Below are 21,199 nucleotides of genomic sequence, written 5' to 3'. Positions count from 1 at the left end.
CCTGCTCCCGCTCTCTCTCTCTCTCTCTCAAAAATGAATAAACATTAAAAATTTTTTTAACAATTCACTGCCTTTTTGAAGTCCGAAAACAGGAATTACAACCCATTCTCCGCTCTCTGGGTCCATCTGGCGGCAGCTGGCGCAGACTCAGCTGTTTCCCTTTCTCAGCGGGGGTCCCAAGTTTGCTCGGAACTATTTAGCTCGCCTCTCACTGAGTGCTCATGGGACAGAAATTAAAGAGCACAAACTCAGCAGGAAATTGTAGTGCCGTGAGAAACATCATCAGTGACCAATAGGCACAAAGATCTGGTTCACGTGGTGCATATTCAGCCTATCGTGCCCCTAATATTCTTCTACTCACTCCCTTCGGTTCCTGGCTCCTTCTTTCTCGACAAGATGGCTACACCGGCAGCACCGGCGAGTGCGTCTGCCGCCACTCCAGCTCCAGCCGCAGCTCCAGCTGCGGCCCCACCCTCGGTCCCAGTCCCGTCCCCAACCCCAGCCTCAGCGCCAGCCCCGTCTCCTGCTCCAGCGCCGGTTCCGGCTCCAACGCCGGCTCCAGCCTCATCCTCAGACGCGGCGGCTGCAGCGGCTACGACCGCGGCTCCGGGCCAGACCTCGGCCTCAGCGCCGGCCCCAGCGCAGACCCCTGCGCAGTCACTGCCCGGTCCTGCTCTTCCAGGCCCCTTCCCCGGCGGCCGTGTGGTCCGGCTGCACCCGGTCATTTTGGCCTCCATCGTGGACAGCTACGAGCGACGCAACGAGGGCGCTGCCCGAGTTATCGGCACCCTGCTGGGTGAGTGGTCCGACACAATCGTCTGAATCTTCTTCCTCCCGCCTCCTTTTTCTCTTGTTCCCCTCCCTTCCCATCCCCATTGACCTCTTACCTATTCTTCCATGCCACCTTCCTGCCGCGACTTACCTCCTTAAGGAACTTGAACTTCCCTGCCACATTTCTGTCACTTCGGGTGGTATAAAATACGTAAGCAGTAGTTAGTTATTTAGTAAAAACCGTATGCGGAATGATTTACGTTTTATTTTTAATCTGCCCAGTAGCATTTCAGGCCAAGTGTGACCAAAAATGAGTTCAGATGCGGAGTAGGAAGTCAGAAATATTTGACTCCCTAAACCCAATGACCACGTTTTCCCCCCCTTTCCTACGGACTAAATTTCTTTATTTTCTCGGTGTTTACAAAGACATTTTTAACCACTTGAGAAAGGAGTGGGGAGATCTGTAAAAAGACATCCCTTTGAACAAGTAAACCGGTTTGTCAGAAACTCGTTTAGGGCTTCAATAATCCTGTTTTCCTAAACGTTTGAGCCTGATCTTTTTAATTTATTTGTTTACTTTTATTTATCTTTTTAATTTACATCTAAGTTAACATATAGTGCAACAATGATTACACGAGTAGATTCCTTAATGTCCCTTACCCATTTAGCTCATCCTCCCTCCCGCAACCCCTCCAGTAACCCTCTGTTTGTCTGCCATATTTAAGAGTCTCCTATGTTTTGTTTCTCTCCCTGATGTTATATTATTTTTGCTTCCCTTCATTTATGTTCATCTCTTTTGTATCTTAAAGTCCTGATATGAGTGAAGTCATGTGATATTTGTCTTTCTCTGACTAATTTCACTTAGCATAATACCCTCCAGTTCCATCCATGTACTTGCAAATGGTAAGATTTCATTCTTTTTGATTGCTGGGTAATACTCCATTGTATGTATATAGGGGTGTATACATCTTCTTTATCCATTCATCCATGGATGGACATTTGGGCTCTTTCCATACTTTGGCTATTGTTGATAGTGCTGCTATAAACATTGGGGTACATGTGCCCCTTTGAAACAGCACACCTGTATCCTTTGGATAAGTACCTAGTAGCACAGTTGCTGGGTCATAGGGTAGTTCTATTTTTAACTTTTTGAGGAACCTCCATACTATTTTCCAGAGTTAAGCCTGATCTTCTGTCCATTAGTCTCCCTAATATGTTAAAGTAATTTGTAAAATGGAGAAGCACTAGAGAGAGATTACTGATAATATGCCTCTTTCTCTGGGTACTGCTGATCCCATCAAATTCATTTTCATTCCATCTTTGTCCCCAATTTTAGATACCTTTGTGACATGTAATAGTTCTTCCACCATAGAAGACAATTGGTGTATTGCAAAGAAGACAAGATTGTAGGTAGATTGCACCAAATATTAACCATGTGCCTTGGAACAAATTACCTAAAGTCTAGTTCTGTCGGGGGTGGGGGGGGGGGGGGGGCTACTTAGACTTGGGCTTTGCAAGAGCAAAATTATTACCAAGAGCATCTAACTGCTGGGACACATGAGCTACAAAACAGCCATTAGTTGCCATCCTCCACATCAGGGCTCTACCCCTGCAACACACAAACATAGTCTCTCTTTACTTATTTTTGAAGGTTTAGCATTTTACAGGAACTTCAGTTGATCCATTATCTTCCAAACATTGCCAAAGTTTTTCTGAAACCAAGACTTTGTATTCTCTTTGCCACAAGTACCTTCCCTGATCTCCCTCATTTGTTCCAAGTTCCTCTCATCTTCCAGGTTCCCAGGAAAAGTGTTAATTAAGTATCAGTCCTTCATCCCATACCACCACCCTCACCCCACTCCTAACTTCCCAAAGTATAATAGCTTTCTGTAACCATGTCCTGCTTTGAGCTTCTGTAACAAATGATTTTTGCAACATTAACTTGGCACTTGACAAAGACTACTCTTTCAGCTGCACTGCCAAATTTTCCAAACTCACATGCATGAGCTATTTAACTAAAGAAACAGTTCTCCACTGAGGGAGAGTATTAAGTACCCCAGATACTATAGTGACCTTATTTAGTGACCTGTAATCTACATCTTAAGATTCTCTTCTGGACTGGGACCATGGTACAATGCTAGGTGGTTACAGGGATAGTACTTACTGAAAAATGAAACAGACTCTTCTTACTAGGAGCTTATATATTTTCTCAGACATTAATTCATGAAACATTTAATTTGGCTAAAAGAAGTCAGTGGTATCTTTTAAGTACCATAAAATTGTTTTAAATATTTGTAATTCAAAGTTTGATAAAACAACATCTACTCTAACCTTCAATTCAAGATGAAGATCTACTCATTCAAATAATTAGAATACAATATGATAAATGCTCTAATAGAAGGTTATCATAGCAGCATGGAAATATAGAAGACTCAAAACTGCTTCAGAAGTCTGAAATGGTCAAGTCTATTGAATGCTGATGAGAGGTCAAATAAGAGAAAAAGTATTTACCCACTGGGTTTGCGGACATAGTTTCACCTAAGGGAGCAAAAACCATAGTGAAGTGGAATTAAACAGACACAGGTGTGGGCAGCATTGTGGTCACTAGTATAGAGGGCAGGGCTTGAAGCCTGGTATGGACAGTGCCAGTAGGTTAGAAAAAATGGAGAACCCAAGGGACCAGCAGTCTTAGGTCAAGAAACAAACGTAATGGGAGTAAGGGTATCAAAACTAGAATAGGAGTTTGTGGTAAAAGACTGATACTGATGTTTAAGGTTCACAGTTAGAAGGTTTCTGGATGGTGATGGGGCTAAGGTTATGACCATGGGACTAGATGACTGAAGGGAGGTACAGGTGAAGCTCCCTAACACTGTGCTTTGGGACTAGTCTACTGTATGGGTGCCCTGTGTAGACATTATTAGAATTTTCCAGGTAGTTCTGCAGATTGAATTATAGGGAGAAAATTTAGAGGCTGAAAATGAAGGTCATAGAAAAAAGACCTGGAGTAGGACTGGTAGCAGGATGGAACAGATAAGCAGAAGACCTTGTGAAGGAAGAATAGACCCATATGTGGATGGCTAAAGCAAAGAGAGATCGCTTCAGAGCTTCAGCCCTCTGGAGAATCCTGGTCCCATTGATGCATATGGCTAACTTAGAATTTACGAATTCAATTTGTTCATTGACTTTGAGGAGGCCTCTGAAAGCATTTGGAAAGTGGTCGGAGGCTGCCGAGTGCCCTAGGGTCTTGTAACACGTGGACAATTCTCTCTCACAGGCACCGTTGACAAGCATTCAGTGGAGGTCACTAACTGCTTTTCAGTGCCACACAACGAGTCAGAAGATGAGGTGAGTGGGAGCTTGAGCTGCCACTGTGTGGTCTATAACTGTTGGTTTGCTAGGCTCTCCTTAAGGCTTCTCCTGCACAATACGTTGTGCTTCTATAACTAAAAGTTCAACAAAGAACCTTCTTTCTATGGGTATATACTTCCTGGGCCTCTTGTCTGCTGGGGTGGGCTCTGGTCCTTTTCATCCATTTTTTCTATGGGCTTCTAGCTTCTTAGCTTCCTTTTCTGCTTTTCTTCTAAGGTGGCTGTTGACATGGAATTCGCTAAGAACATGTATGAATTACACAAGAAAGTCTCTCCAAATGAGCTCATTCTGGGCTGGTAAGTTGGAGTTGGGGGAATGGGAAGTGTTGGTGATTGCCAAGGTTTTTTGCTACCAGGCTAGTTATTCTACTCCCTTTTGGAGACAGAGTATTGAAAGTGTATTACTTCAGGGATCTGTGAATTTAGTGTGTCTTGCTGGCAGTTCTAATCTCATGAGGCCAAGAATATTTACTTTGAATTGTAGCTTTTACTGAGCCAAGTATTTTTGCCTTGCTGATGACTTGTAATGTTTCAAGAGCTCTGAGTCAGCCTTTGATTTGAGTTAATACAGTTTTCAGTGTAGTCTTTTTGCATTTAGGTTGCACTGGAGGTAACACTACCTAGAGACACCCATTTTACCATTGCGTTTGGTATTAATGTTACATGTAGACTTGAATCCACAACTATGTTTCATTTTCCAGGTATGCTACAGGCCATGACATTACAGAGCATTCCGTGCTGATCCATGAGTACTATAGCCGGGAAGCCCCCAACCCCATTCACCTCACCGTGGACACAAGCCTCCAGAATGGCCGCATGAGCATCAAGGCCTATGTCAGGTGACCGGTGTCTTGGGGCACAAGGCCATAAAAGGCTGTCTGGTTCCTACCATGCCTGGATGACACCCACCTCCACCCCAAGCAGGTTTAATCCTTCAGTATATAACTCATTGCCTCATAAGGAAACCCATTCCTCCCTCTCAACAGTTATCGTTAGAAGGGTTTTACTCTGAAACAAAATTTGTCCCTCAAATATCCACTTGCTGATACCAGTTGTACCCCAGATTTCTACTTATTTCTCTTAACCAGTTTCAGATGACAGACCTTTAGGTATTTGAGCAAACTGTCATGTTTTTCCTGTCATCGTTTCTACAAGCTAACTCTTCACGGTTCCTATAGCTGATCCTCACTGGTATTTTGGTCATGTTCACTGCTTTTCTGAGTAACCCTTTGTTAATCGTTATTCCTGGATACACAGGACTCAGAGTCATACAGATTAAAGGATGGCTGTCCTTTGTGACTACATCTATTACCCCAGGGTCGAGTACAGTTTTGGTGACAATAACATTATAGCATTGACACGTTGAGCTTGCAGGCAGTTAAAATTCCTGTTGACAGGGGAGGCATGCTGAAGAAGGGGCTGCTGGGAGAGTTGGAAAGATTATCTTTTCTGGTTAGAATGAAGGCATTTCTTAGCGTATCTCTTATGCTGTTTGATTTGGTGCACTTTCTGTGTGTGACATAATGTAACAGACTTTGGTCCAGGTGAAAATATATAGTTGACATAGTAAAAGCAGTCACCTTTAGTGAGATTTCTTAAAGCACCTAATCTAGTCTTGATGGGCTGGAGTCAATTTGCTTTTTTCAGTGCTAATGAAGGGCACAGTCTCATAGAAGACCTATGGGTGGATATCTGGGCAGTCAGCTCCACAGGGAAATGCAGCATCCTGTTTCATCACTGATATTGCAGTGAGTGAAACATTCATCTGAAGGGACCAAGTCAGATCTGCAGGCTGAGTCCCCTCTCGCAGGCCAGGCTTCATTGTGTGTGAAGTGAGCTAAAGGAAAACTGTGACTTGCTCCCACGAGACCTCAGGTTCAGGTGGTTTCAGCCTTGTCTCAGAACCTTGGAACCCATAACCTTGGTATGACTGCTTTCCCAGCCTGGACTAGACATGGAAGCCCTCTCCCAAGGCTATTTACTTACCTTGACGTCTCTCTCCCCAGCACTTTAATGGGTGTCCCTGGGAGGACCATGGGGGTGATGTTCACACCTCTGACCGTGAAATACGCGTATTATGACACTGAACGCATTGGAGGTGAGTAACCTTCCCATACCCTTTTTTGAGGTCTGACACTTTTCGGGGCACAGGGTAGCTGCTCTCTAACAAGAATGGAGGGCTTTGGGTAGGTTGAAGAGGAACCGTTGATCTAAAGTCTGTGATGATTAAAGTCACAATCGTTCTCCATTATAAACGAACTTCCAGGAATTATTTGTGCAATTAGAATGGGAAATTATCAGCACCAGAGGCTACGTGGCCATTCATATAAGACCAAAACCAGTGATTAAGCTCTAGCAGGAGGAAGAGAAGCAGCTAAGAGCAGAGCAGGGTTTCAGAGGAGTTGGCTGTATCCAGAGGGAAGTGGGAAAGTTAGCAGAATGATTAGAGATCGTCTCTTCCCTGATGGAATGACTAAAATGTCTGTGCCTCTTCTATCCCCCAACCTGTTCCCACAGTTGACCTGATCATGAAGACCTGTTTTAGCCCCAACCGGGTGATCGGACTTTCAAGTGACTTGCAGCAAGTAGGAGGGGCATCGGCTCGCATCCAGGATGCCCTGAGCACAGTGTTGCAGTATGCAGAGGATGTGCTGGTGAGGAGGGGGAAGGCGAGAAAGGAGGAGGGCATAGATCTCCACTCCGAGATCTCTGAGAGGTGTACTGGTGAAGTGACAGTCCCTGGTGGTGAGAATTAACTGTGCCTCACTGAATCTTTGTTTGGTGCTTAGTCTGGAAAGGTGTCCGCTGACAATACTGTGGGCCGCTTCTTGATGAGTCTGGTTAACCAAGTACCCAAGATTGTTCCTGATGACTTTGAGACCATGCTCAATAGCAACATCAATGTAAGTGCCATCCCTGGGCTTCTGGGAGCTTGTGTCTTCCCCCACCTCAGCTCATGCACACAAATGTGAAGGGAGATGACCTAGAGGAGAAAGGGCTTTGCCGTTGGCCCCTTGCAGTCCAGGTTGGGAGGAAGGAAGAGGTGGTACATGTGTTTGGGGAGGTCTTCTGCCTTCTCTTCTTTGATTCCATTGTCTCAGGAACTGCTGATACTACTATGACTTGCTATCTAGATTCATGGTCAAAAGAAATGCTAAATTCAGAGGTTAACGAAAATGCAATTTCTTATTTTCCCCATCTGGGTTCACAGACTTCCCGCCCCCCATATTTTACGCCAGATCTTGGCTAAAGCACCCCACTTTTATAAGTGTATCAGTAAAGAAGAGAAAGTGTTCTCAAACATTTCATTCTTATCTTCCACCTTTGAGTCTTGCTCAACCTCTTCTGAGCAGTTATTTATCCAGGACTGCCCTCTACCCAGTGTTCACCATGGAGCTGGCCAACCCCAGACTTTCTTCTCCCTTTCTGCCCAACCCCTCTCTTATTGTGGCTTCTTCCTCTTCCAGGACCTGCTGATGGTGACCTACCTGGCCAATCTCACGCAGTCACAGATTGCCCTCAATGAGAAACTTGTAAACCTGTGAATGGGCCCCAAGCAGCACTCCTGCCAATCTGGGCCACCCCAGGACTCAGAATGGAGTGTTGTAGGATGGTTTCCTTGTGGTTTGAGTCACACTGAGTCAGTCAACTGCTTGTGACTCTAAATAAACATAGCCTACCTTTTGTAAATGAATCCATCTTATATGAGTTTACTGCTGGTGGAGGGAGAGCTCATGCAAAAACCAGGAAGTGAATACTTGGGTAGAAGTTGGTTGTGTGTTGGTGACTCGCCATCAGTAGTTGCACCCATAACCCAAGTCCAAGCCACTTTTCACCTGCCCCCAGACCAGACAGCCTTCTTTGCACAGTGGTTTCACAGAGGTACTTTCTTCCCGCTCTTTTGCCTATGATTAGAGCAAACTGGACCTTCAAAAAAACATTTTTGTCACTTCTCTTCCGCCTCACATGAATGACAGTACAAAGTGTTGCCCTATGCACAATTAGGAGGACCTAGAGCATGTGTTGGTGGGTGAGTGGAGAGGAACAAAGGAGTGGGTACAAATCTCAGTCCTGGGACCTATGAGTACATGCTGGTGGGAAGAAAGTCTTCTGAGGATTAACTGCATTTTACCAAATTTTTCTTTTGGCTTTCAGTCTGGAAAGGTGTCCACTGCCAATACTCTGAACCATTTTTTGATGGATCATGTGGGGTTTCCACAGGAAGTGAAAAGGAGAATCCATGCAGGGAAAATAATTAAGAGAATTGAATGCTTGATCTGAACTGAAAGAGTAAAGAGTGTGGTCAGGGTCATAAACTACTTGAATAGTAGAATGGAGCTATTTGCCACTATGGTTCGGGGAGGCAAGTTTAGGATCTATAGCTTAAATTTAAAGAGATGTCCCCCAAACTGCAAACTCCTTCGGTACTATGTGTAACTTGAGAGCACCATCGGGCTGTGTTGGGCTCTGCCAGTGGCTGAATCTAAGCAAAGACTAGATGATATTTCCCAGGGATTTTGTAGACTTCAAACAGCCCTTTCATCTGATTGCTGGAGTGTTCTGCCTGGCCACTGTGAAATACCTTAGGTTGAGAAGAAATGGGTCATTATTCAGGGACTTAGGGTTATGTTACGTGTTGGAGTGGAAAGGTAAATGAAAGCAAGTGGGTATCAAAAAGGCCCAGATTGTAATTCTGTTTCTGAGACATGTGACAAGTTCTGGGGGTCAAAAGCTATGAATAGTAATGATACATTTTTACACATAGGCATGAAATGACAATAGTTATGCCAAATTGTGAGGTTAAAAATAGCATGCACAATGGGAAGAGGGTTGATCAGAGTTCAGAGTGTTTGTGTTTTATTTTTGGGGTGGGTGGTTAATACCAACTTCAGTTTTTTTAAATATGCATGATAAAATTCCAGGGTTACTCACTGGAAATAATCCCCAAATGAAAATGATGGGAAATAATAGAATAAGAAAAAAGAAAGAATTTTTTTAATTGAGAAAGCATGGGAAAACTGGGTACAGCAAGTAAAGATGGCAGATATACATCCAAATATAGTAACCACAGTAAATGTAAAAAGGGTTAAACTAATGAGAGAAAAAAAAGATTGAATTTTAAAACAAATCCCACCTATATTTTATGTGTGAGATACACCTGAAATATGGACACAGAAAATTGTCATGCAGCTGTAAGCAGGACATCTTAAAACATTGAATGAAAAAGACTAGTCTCAGAAGACAGTGCATACTATAGGGTCAGAATGCAGAATCTAATCCTTCCTCTTTCCTTCGAGGCTGCCCAGAGCCTGGTAGCTTTGACCCTCCTGAGAAGTAGAGCACAGGGGACAAAAGAAATACCATCTCTCAGGAGGCATGCGGTCTTCAAGCCAAGGGCAGCCAAAAGCATCCGTTGTGGAATTGAGAGTATAAACTGCTGCAGAAGCCCAGAAGAGTCACTGGAGAAGATTTTCACTGACGAGGTAAACCTAGAACCCTGGAATGGAGCTTAAAGGATGACCACAGCTGTCCCTGGGGTGAGAATAAGCTGAACGAGGCAGAGATAGACTGGCCTGGACACCGTGAAGAGACATGGTGTGGCGGGTCTGTGCGAAGGGCAGCTAGCAAGAGATGGTTGGTGAGGGCTTGTCACCACCAGAATAGCTAAGGGAGACTGCAAAAAAGTTTCTGAAAGAAGCAGGAGTGCCTTTCAGGATGATGCCATTGGTCATCAGAAAGGTAGCTGGAGTGGTCCAAGTGAGAACTGCAAGTAACCTGAATTAGAACCATAAGAGGCCCAGGAAATGAAGCAGAACGCATGGGAGACCATGGCCTGACATGCTTTGGTTCAGCACACATCGAGGATTTTTTACCACCTGCCCCCCTCACATTATCATTCCATACTGAGTGGGGAGTGGGAGCAGTGATTCCCAGCAGTTCTGAGGATCCCATGACTGGGAGAAGCAGCAACAAGCCATGGGGGACAGTTAAGAAGTTACAGCTAAGATGGGACTTGTACAGTATAAGCAAAAATGGAACAAGCCTACACCAGTGAAGATAATGCTCCGCAACTGGCGAGTTACCCACCCCACCCCACCCAGCCATCCTATCACAAGAGGTTCCCTGTTCAGGGCTCTTCAACAATCTTTAGCAGAAGTCTCCCTTCCCCTACTCCTCAAACAACTTTCCAAAGAACCCCGCTAGCGAGTTCAAAGCGTTTCCCAGACTGCAACTTTCAAATACTAATCCATCTTCTTTATCCCCCAAATCCTGTCCAAACATTCCACAGACCTTAGCCACCCAAACTGATTAGTCCTTTCAATCAGTCCAACAAACTGTGCAACCAACTAGCCCTACTAAAGTGATGGCCCCACCACCTCTCCATTTCTCACTTACTCCCTCTTCCCTGCAGAAGCTGGGCAACACCAGTTACCCAGTGTCCATGAGCTTCATTCTGATAGTTGGTTTGATAGCATTAGCTTCTTAGACATAAATGGCATATTCCTGTACCTCCCCTGATGGGCTTCAATGAACATTCTGACCTTTGGAGAGTCCTTATCAATGGATGGCCTAACCCTAAATAAAGTATCCTGAGCCTGGGGACATCTTGATCTTAAGAACAGATAGATCCCACAGGAATGCACCCTCAGGCACACTGAGCCTCTGGAGCATCTAATCCAATGGGCAGACTGATGCCAAATGGCAATGAGTCTCTGAAAGTATGTCGACACTGATAGTGGGTAGTAACCCTGTGTACACTAATACCATTTGCTCTGTATTGTTTACTCGATTAAGCATTAAGTGTTTAGTATTTGCCAAGTAGTATGCTAGCACTAGGTCAGTAAGTGTTCATTCCATGCTACTGGCATTAAGGAGTTCACATTTTGATGGAGAAAACAGAAGAGTAAGTAGTTGCAAAATAGAAAATGAGTGTGGATCTAGCCCTCAATGAGCACCTGTTCTGTTTCGGTCAGTCTTCTCTTCATATCACACAACGAGCTGGGGTTCAGAGAAGTGGAGTATGTTACTCGAGGTAGGCTACACAATTAGGAAGTGAAGAAATGGGATTTTAATTCAGGTCTGGATTTTTCTTTTTTTTTCTCTGTAGCCCTCTGCTTCACAGTTTAGTGACTCAGTAAGATAATATGGCAAAAATGAAACATTACAGGACCATATTACAAAGGTTGACCAGGTCTGTGCTAGGGAGTCTGGGAAGATTCCACCCAGGACATAAATACCTGGGCTAGTCTTTTTTACGAGGAACTTGGGAAAGGAAAAACGGGGCAAAGGAAACATGCAAACACCTGTTCAAAAACCAATGAGGCATATTCTGGGGGCAGACCATAAGAGCCCTCAAGACTATGGAGGTTGGACATTATCCTAGAATTTGGGGGAGGAGGAGGCTGCATAATTTAATCAGGCATTTCAGGATGATCCCCTGCTAAGGGAGAGAAACAGAAGACAGGAAGGTGAATCGGGGCCACTGTGACTGTTCAGAGGACACGACAGTGGCAACAAGGATGGCGACAAGACTGATTGAAGAGGATGTTAAGAGGCAGACTCAGGAGGGCTTGGAGACTGGTTGAACTTGAATGGTGAGATATGGGAATCTAAGACGTTACCTGGTATTTTATAAAGATGATTGAAGGGATAGTATATGGAAAAGCTGGCTACTCCAGAGTGGTGCAAGCTTACAGCATGTGGAGATGTGTCCAGAATTAAGGTTAGAGGGATAGGTTGGGACCTGTTTTAAAAAGCCCAAAGTGAAGTCATTTGCCCCCCAAGATTTAATTAGTTTCAGCCTATCCCAGGAATGTCACCTTTTAACAGCCAACTATGAAATTTTCTGACCACTAGTGAGGTAGTCTGCATGATAAAAACCTTGCCAGTAACTTGCCCTCCCCCTTTCCTATGAGACCTTCCATTTTGTACAACTCCTGGGAGCATCTCTGCTTGGTAGATTGGATGTTGCCCAATTTATGAATTGTTTAGCAAAGCCAATTAGATCTTCAGATTTGCTCAGGTGAATTTTGTTCTTTAGCAGACCAAATGGTGAGGTCTTAAATGCAACTAAGTAATTGTGACTTATTTGATCAACTATGGGGCTGCACCAAATCTTTTAAGGAAAGATTGAAGAATTCACTCAATGGAGTTAATGAAGTTATTCATTTATTCATGTAATACCAAATGGCAGCGAGGTGCTAAGCAAGAATCCTGCTTAGAACCTTTTGGAGGGGCAGACAAATAAAGAGATGATTGCATTGGGAGTCATGAGGCATTGGAGGTCATGGAAGTCTTCCATCTAGGAAGTAAGATCCAAGCTGGACTTGAAGAATGAAGAAGCAACAGACTGAAAAAGGAGAGGGAAATTGCATTGTAGGCACAGAAAACTGCCAAAGGCTCAAAGACCGTGTCCACGTGGCTCTTTCGTTGCTGACTCTTGGCTAGGGAGGTGTTTGTAGGGAAAGAAATACCCTATGCCTAGGTTGACAGAAAATGGATGATACTGGAACTCTTTTTTCCTTACAGCCTGTGCTAATGTGTGCACAAGTTTGTTTTTACTGTGAATGTGTGTTCACACATTCTCTTTGTGTGTGGTTGTGCGTGTGCTAGAAACATTTCAGAAAGAGTCTCAGTGAGCTCGTATGTGTCGCGTAAGTTCTAAGACCCCACAGTTCTTTTATTTTCTCCTGTTCCCCTTTTCTGTGCTTCTGCTTCATCCTTCCTTCTCTGACCCTCCCTTAAGGTTTCATTCCCCAGGCTTCCATCCTGGGTCCTTCTCACAGTCTACACACTGTGCTGGGAAGGTCTCATAGAAGCCTTTGACTGCGATTATTGCCAGTTTGTTAAAGGTGCCCAGTCTTCAGCTCTAGCTCTGGCCCATATTCAGAGCTGATTGCAGACTAGGTAAATGAACACTAGATTTCCCCTGGGTGTCTCAGAAGCATCTTAAATTAAACATGTTCAATATTGAACTGATTGTCTCTTCCTCCTCCACAACACCTGAATTTCCCTTCTCAGGTGATGACACATCAGGTATTCTGTTGTCAAAACCAGAAACTTGGATGAATCCTTTATTCTCCCCTCCATGCTTCAACTGGTTCATTACTACTCTGCCTTCAGTCTTGCCCTCTGTGATACTGTACCAAAAGTACAGAAACACATATTTGACTTTTCATCCAGGTTCCTGGAACACAGCTTTTAAACCCTTTGGAATTTGTTTAAGTGATAAGAGCTATAAATGGTGTAAAGAGTCTTTTGTTATTCCTAACCAGACCCTTTCAACCACACCGAGTTTATGTTAATGAAGTGATTTGAGTTTGGAATTTTCAGCTTGGGTGGAGGGGAGAGGGGCTGAAAGTCACCAATTGAATTAATCACCAATGGCCAATGATTTAATCAGTCATGCCTATGTAGTGGCCCTTCTGTCCAACAGAGTTTGGAGAGTTTCTGGGTTGGTGAATAAGAATGTATCTAGGAACAACTACATGCCAGGAAGGTAGTATACCCCCAGTCTTCAGAAACAGAAGCTCCTGTCCTTTAGACCCTTCCAGACCTCACCCTGTGTATATTTTCATCTGGCTGTTCATTCGAATCCTTTAAATATATTTTAGTAAATCGGTTATGGTAAGTAAACTGTTTTCCTGAATTCTGTGAGTTGCTGCAGTAAATTACTCAAACCCAAGAAGGAGGTCCAATTTATATCTGGTGTGTCAGAAGCACAGGTGACAATCTGGACTTGTGACGTGTATCTGAAGGGGCAGGGGAAGGCAGTCTTGTAGTACTGAGCCCCTAACCTTGGAATCTTCTACTGTCTCCAGGTATTTGTAGTGTTACTGCAGGATATTTTTTTACCACAATACCTGGGATTCATTGTCTTGCAGCTTCCAAGAATGAAGAGGTGGGCACAAAATGAGCAGCAGACAAGTTTATTAGCATATAAGATTAGAAAGGAACAATTGTAGAAAAGCTCTCTTTACAGAGGGGACATTCACAAATAAATGCCCCAGGACTATAGGCAAAGGTCCTTGTTTTACAAGGTTCTGGTCAGCCCACCCCCATCCCTTCCCCCTTGTACCTTTTCAGGTTCTACCCTTATTGGCTTGATAGTTCCAGGTGCTGGGTTGTCCATTCCTGATTGGCTCCTTTCCACTGTGTGAGGGGTTATCTGTGACCATACTTAGGTCTTTTGTCAAATTCCAGAGGGGAAATCTGAGGCGGGGGTTGGGGGGGGGGGGGTCTGTTACATCCTTAAGAGGAACCTTAATGCCTCTTGAGGTCAGACACGCCCAGCATCGTTCCAAAATAGGTGTTTTTCCCCCACCCAGGGACCTCAGGCCCTAATCTTACCCTCCCTGCCTACTGAATCCTATCTTCTATCATAGTGTCAGAATTGAGTTAAACTATAGGGCACTCAGCTGATATCTGGGAATTGCTTGGTGTGGGAAAATTACCTGCACATCTGGTTGCAGAATTGTTTGATGTGAGTAGTAAGTGTAGAGAAAAACAGTTCCTCTTCACTCTCTTTGATCTATTCCCCTCACAGACGAGGATAAAGTTCACACTTCCTTACCACAGCCTGTAAAGCTCATCATGGCCTTGACTGATCTTCCACCTCCATAGCTGGGAGGGTCTCATATGGAGTATCATGCTTCCTCTGCATTTGCTCGGCCCTCTGCCTAAAATATATGCCCCTTTGGCTCACTTCTGCTCTTCCTTTAGGTTTTGGTCTAAACCGAAAACCTCCTCTTGGAAGGTGCTCCTGTACCATGATTACATCTTAGCATTCATCTCACCATTTTGGACTTGTGTGTTTACCCTTGTTAAAAAGCAGAATTCAAAGGGATGCCTGGCTGGCTCAGAAGAGCATGCAACTCTTGATTTCGGGCTTGTGAGTTCAAGCCCCACGTTGGGTGTAGAGATTACTAAAAATAAATAAATAAATTCAGGGATGGGAGAGGAAAAAAGTTTCAACTGAGTAAGTTTTAAAGATCTTGTTTGCTTTATTCGGTGATTCAGAAATTGGGCAGCATCCCATCTAGCAGATAGAAGGGAGCTCTGAGGGGCTGTACAAAATGAAAGACTTTTATAGGCAGAAGGAGGTGAGAACAACGAAGTTACATTAGCAAGCATTAGATTGGTTGTGGCAAGGTCACTTTCCTTTAGGAGATGGCAGGGATCTGTCGGATTACCTCACTAGTGCTGACCAGGTGCTTCGGTTTTGAAGTCCGTTTCCAGGAAAGGTGAAAACTATAACTGAGTCTTGGTTTGGTGACCAGCATATGCTAAATGGGCTTGGTGTAAGAGACTCTATTTTGGCCACTTTTTTTTTTTTAATGTTTATTTTTGAGAGAAAGAGACAGCATGAGTGGGGGAGGGTCAGAGAGAGAAGGAGACACAGAATCCGAAACAAGCTCCAGGCGTTGAGCTGTCAGCCTACAGCTGGACTCGGGGCGTGTATGGAGTATCGTGCTTCAAAGGATACAGCAGCCCAGAGGTAAAATAAGGTAGCAATATCAGCCACGAAACAGATTGTTGTCCTGCTCCTATGTACCTGCTTATAGGTCCTCCCAAAAGTCATGTGGGGTATCTTAGAAGTTCTTTGAACCTACGGTCAACTTTGTGTTTTGAAAGTTTAACTGAATTTTATAAAATAATTTTTAAACATTGTAAAATAATGTCCATGTCATTAAATCTTCAAAAACCTTATTTTGAATAGGTTCATAAGTTTTTATTACGTAGCCAAACTTACTTATTTAAACAATTTTTTAGTGTTGGACACGTGAGTTTCCAGTTTTGTGCTAATACATCATTCCGTGGTGAACAGGTGTGTGTAAACACAAATGTCTACATTTCTATTTCTTTAGAATAATTTGCATCCCCTACTCTGTGTCGCACATTCTCACCTGAGAAACCATCCAAACCACTGCATGGGAAGGAGGCCATTACGAAAGTACATCTCCAGCTTCTGCTTACCCTCTTTCTACTGTGGAGGGAGGGGGTAGGAAGCTGAGAGGGAACCAGAGAAAATCTGATCCTCTGCCTTCTGTGGGTCCATAAGTGCCACAGTCCTGTCTGCCTCCATCAGCCTAAACTAGAGCCCCTGTGAAAACTCTAAGTAGCTTTGGAGAGCAAAGGATTCTGGGGATGTTGAAACCTGAATGTGGTTCCCTTTAATCAACCCCAACCTATCTGCTCTCCTGAGCCTATAGGCTGCTTGGGTGCAAGAGAGGCCCTGGGCTCTGCTGGAGTCCTGAGAGAGGATTGCTTTAGGACTTTGGCTGTGGTGGGCCAGGGAAGTCTTGGGAGGCTGGTACAGAGGGGTCTCTAGCGAGGATCTGGCTCCTGCGGAGAACATGGTCCATTGATCTGTGGAGAACATGGTCCACTGATCTGTGGACCCTTGAGGGAAGCAGGTGTGGGCTCTTACTGTATACTTGCTCTGGACAAGAGTAGTTGAACAGGTAAACTGAGTCTTCCTGTTCCCCTGAGGCAGGGAGTATGAGACAAGGCCTTCAGCAGGGGATTGGCGTCTTGCTTGGTTCTACCTGGCCCATCCTGGATGGCAAGACCATTTCACCTCCCAACACCCACAGAATTGCTAACAATAGCCAGACTTAACCCCAAAAAGCTTCACTCAGTCCTCCTTGAGGAATCAAGGGATCCATGGTCAGCATTTCCAAGAATGTTCAAACAGTGCCAAACTGCTGGAACTACATTGCTTCTCATTGCAATGCCTAGGAATCCATGCATGATCAGTAATGCAGTTCTTTACAGGGCTAACAAAATTCCAGTTGTCCCCGGCTACACCAGTGTGTCTCCCAGATGGGAAGATAATTGTTTGGTGGTGATCTAGGCTGTAATTAGGGTTACTTGTTTCCTGATCTGTTCAGGTCTGTCTTCTGCTTCATTGGGAATGCCAGCCCCATGCTTATGTTTCTGTCCCATGTTGGTGGTCATCAGTTTAATAATGGTCTCTCCCACCATGTTGGTCCTTCTGTCTATAATGGATGGGCCAATAGTCCCATATGGAGCCCAGCTCTATGCCTGAGGCCTGAGTCAGGCCACTAGAGGGCTCCCTTGCACCACTTGACAGCCTTTGGTTGCCAGCTCACACTCCTTGTTCCCCGGCAGCTTTCTAAGGGCCTGGTACAGAAAAAGCACTTCTTGCCTTGGAAAGACTAGGTTGGTGCAAAATGAGTGACCAAAGCTCACAGATATGCTTCGCCTCCAGAACCACCTTTGGTTACCTTTGATGTGGTTACAGAGTGAAGACACCAAACTATCTTACTGTAGCCCCACCACAAAATCACTATAAACACATAATAGTTTTCAAAACATGGTTTAGAAACACAGTTTTAAATGAAACTCATAGGGACCACTCCCTTTCTAATCAGATTATAATATACAAGCCCTTCTATACAAAAATCCTGGAGCTGCCACTTCCCAGGAGAAACCCTGGCCCAGGCCCTAACGATCAAGAAGGGGTTTCTGGGGCTTTCTATCCAGGGAAGGGATGGTGCCAGAGCTAGTGTATAGCCCTGGGACCCCTACAAAATAAGATGGCCTTTCTGCATGGTACTAGTTTTTGGCAGGTGAATGAGGAACCCTCGACAACTTTGAAGGCTGGAAGAAGGTGCAAGGCGGTATCCTGTCCAAACCATCCCAGGTAAGACCACTCAGCTGATTGAGAGAGCAAGAGAAGGATTGAGGTAAGGGTTAGCTGAGGGTGGAGACCCCAAATCCAGATCTAAAATCTCAGCTGAAGGGGGACATACTTAATTTGGGTCCCCTGAAAGCAGAGCATGTGACAGGGACTTGGGGGAAGAAGGTAGTTTATGTGGAAGGTGATCTGTATTAGAAAAATACCACAAACTTATTATAATAATAGAAATTTATTCTCTTACAATTTATGGAGTCTAGAAGTCTGAAATCGAGGTGTTCGTGGGGCCATGCTCCCTCTGAAGCCTCTAGAAGAGGATCCTTCCTTGCCTTTCCTAAATGCTGGTAGCCCCAGATGTTCCTTGGCTTAGAGCTGCAGCGCTTCGTCTCTGCCTGTCACCATGTGGCACTCTCCTTGTGCATCTGTGTCCAAATTTGCCTCTTATAAGGACACCAGTCATATTGGATATGGCCCACCCTAATGTTCTCAACTTGATTACATCTGGAAAGACCCTGTTTCCATGTAAGGCCATATTCGCAAGAACCAGGGTTTGGGACTTCAGCATATCTTTTGGGGGGAGACAGTCAACCCATAATATGATCCAAGAAGCAGACGTGAAGACGAGGGAGGAAAATCAATACAATCTAAGGTATTAAACTGGTTATTTACGTGCCACTGAGAACCCTCTAGGAACTGTGTAAAATACCCCTCAGAATTCTGAAAGACCAAAGCTGGGACATTTAATCAGTTCTTCCACTGGTTGAAGAATGTCTTAGAAGGTTAACTTCCTCCTACTTGTAGACTGCATCCACAGGTGGACGACGTGTCGTTTCCTGGCCAATAAGGAGAACTTGAGATAAGAGTAATATGCATGAAACTGTCCACTACCACCAGGCAGAAGACAGGAGGCCACGTGCTATGACACAGGGCACCAAAAGATTCTGCAGAGGTACACCCCTTGCATTGCTAAGATCTGCTCCTGCCCCACATAAGTCCACTCTGTCATTGACTCTTTTAAGGCAGTGGTCAGCTGCAAGCTCCTTAAAAAAAAAACATTGCGAAAAAAAAAACTTTCAACAGGAGGGTTAGTGGAATAAACTATAGTTCCCCTCCTGCAGCTGCTCCTAAGCCACAATTAATATTCATCATCTCCTTTCCCCACAACGCTAACATCAAAGCTGGTCTGGATGGCTCATCCTGAGGGGGTGAGCCCTTGTCTGCCTTGCCATTATCAGGCTTTGTTGGCTGTGATTGCCTAGTTAGCATCATCCCCAGGGCTGAAAGTGCAAAGAGACACTCCAGCACACAGTTCCAGATGCCTCTCCACTGATCCCACTATGCAGCAGCATCCTTAGCTCCTCTGGACAGTCAGGGATGATTGCTCCCTTCAGTATAATAAAACTCTTTTTACTTGATGGTCCACTGCCTTGAGGGGCCCAAAGTGGAAAAATCCTGTGTTAACCAGTTGACAATGTCTCCCTGAGAATCAGGATCTCAAATCCAACAGAGCCAGTCACAGAAATGGGAAAAGGTTTCTGTAAGGACCTCACCAGAGTGATGATGAAAGGGACTAATCCTATTTTCACCACTTGGTTACTTGGCCCTGTGTCATCTTTTTTTTTTTTTTTTTTAATTTTTTAATTTTATTTTTGAAAGAGCACTAGCGGGAGAGGGGCAGAGAGAGAGAGGGAGACACACAATCCAAAGCAGGCTCCAGGCTCTGAGCTGTCTGCACAGACCCTAACACAGGGCTCGAACTCACGGAGTGTGAGATCATGACTTGAGCTGAAGTCGGACGCTCAACCAACTCAGCCACCCAGGCGCGCCCGACCCGGTGTCTTCTAACTACTGGGGACATAGCACTATATGTCAGCTCTTCCACAGGATGTCACTCCAAAGCTGGCTTCTTAGCTAAGCATTTAATTTAAAAGGCCATTCCTGAGGTGTCTGGGTGGTTCAGTTGGTTAAGCGTCTGACTCTTGATTTTGGCTCAGGTCATGATCTCATGGTTCGTGAGATGGAGCCCTGTGTTGGGCTCTGTGCTGACAGCTCAGAGCCAGTTTGGGATTCTCCTTCTCTGCCCCTCAGCAACTTGTGTGTGTGTTCTCTCTCTTTATCTCTCAATAAACAAACATTAAAAAAATAATAATACAAGGCCATCCCCACTTTCTACCATTCGTTTCCAGGCAATGAAGTATATGATAAGACCCCTTCTTTTACAAAACCATTGTCACATGTCCTTTACCATAAAATGTACCCTTCAACTGATACTTCACGATACAGAATCCCAGATTGATACTTAGATGTTCAATAATCCACTAGAGAAGCACGACAGGCACGGAAGATAAATCCATATTCCAAAAAGATTTCAGTTCCAGTAAGAACACATTATTGCCTTCTGCAGGGTGGAAGGAGTCTGATGTAATCAAATTACCACCAAGTGCTGGGGCAATCTACTCAAGAAATGACACCATAATGAGGATCCAGCCCCTGAGAGTGAGACTGCAGGTTGAGCATTGAGCGGCTGCAGTAGATAAATCAGTCTTGGTGAGAGGGAGCCACTGGTGGTGAGACTCTGCAGCGCCTCCCTCTCGGCCACACCCCCACTCCATTCATGGGCCCGTGCACTTTGCTGGTTGAAACAGAAACCAGCAGACCAGTCATTCTGTGTATCTAATTATTGATCCTTCCTCTGCAGCAGAAGCTTTCTGATGAGCATTGACATGACACGTAAAGATCTGCACAATCTGACATCTCTCCTGTGAGTCCATCCATGCACCTTTTCCCCAGGCTTCCTTCTCCAGTACTCCAATCTTGCTTCATGTGATTGAGTTATTCTCTGCTGTCCAGAAGTCCATGTACATTCTTGCCTCAGGCCATGCCTCCCTACATGCGAAGTTGATGGACAAGTGTACTGCTCAGTAGAAGGATTTCCGTCACTGCTCACCTTTAGGACTTGTCCTGAGTATGTGGTATGGCCGCAATTCATTTTTGTTTTGTACCATTGTATGAAGTCAACCCAAACAGACTCCAGGCTCCACATTTTTTCCTCCTATAACAGTGGTCGTAAGGAACGCCCCCACAAGCATGAATGTGAGTTGTGGAGGCAGGTTGGTCAACAGGGCTGTACACATAGAGTCATCCTTCCATGCAGCTCACTACTTGTTCTGTCTGGATCCAATCCCAAATGTACTATTCCCATCATACAATGAACTGCCCACTTATGACTGGTGAGCTAGTCAACAGAAATTACCCAGTCTATGACTGGTGGCCCAGATTACAGCAGACATTTCTAGTCATATAGTGTCTTGATATCCCTGCTATCAGGTATTCACAGACTCTGCTTGAGCCCTGTAGCAAACCATGAGCTGCTTTTTCAAATATGAGTAATTCTGTG

General features: G+C 44.6%; 1 protein-coding gene and 1 long non-coding RNA gene across 2 annotated transcripts; both read left to right on the top strand.

Annotated features, from left to right (window-relative positions):
• The first annotated feature begins 366 nt into the window (after positions 1 to 366).
• On the top strand, positions 367 to 7,833 carry EIF3F (eukaryotic translation initiation factor 3 subunit F). The gene is made up of 8 exons (XM_040456971.1): positions 367 to 796; positions 4,046 to 4,116; positions 4,357 to 4,436; positions 4,841 to 4,978; positions 6,146 to 6,237; positions 6,657 to 6,793; positions 6,929 to 7,042; positions 7,607 to 7,833. Exons 1-8 carry the CDS (start codon positions 397 to 399, stop codon positions 7,682 to 7,684), a joined length of 1,110 nt encoding a protein of 369 aa, XP_040312905.1. The 5' UTR covers positions 367 to 396; the 3' UTR covers positions 7,685 to 7,833.
• Positions 7,834 to 16,809: 8,976 nt separating this feature from the next.
• Positions 16,810 to 20,830, top strand: LOC121018271 (uncharacterized). The gene is made up of 2 exons (XR_005785114.1): positions 16,810 to 18,751; positions 20,501 to 20,830. It is a non-coding gene; the product is annotated as an uncharacterized LOC121018271 (long non-coding RNA).
• The last annotated feature ends 369 nt before the right edge of the window (positions 20,831 to 21,199 follow it).

Source organism: Herpailurus yagouaroundi, unplaced genomic scaffold (genome assembly GCF_014898765.1).
Source record: "Herpailurus yagouaroundi ecotype Mexico unplaced genomic scaffold, PumYag 218, whole genome shotgun sequence".
Classification (NCBI taxonomy): domain Eukaryota; kingdom Metazoa; phylum Chordata; class Mammalia; order Carnivora; family Felidae; genus Herpailurus; species Herpailurus yagouaroundi.
Note: the sequence above shows the minus strand (reverse complement) of the source record. Positions and strands in the feature narration are given on the sequence as shown.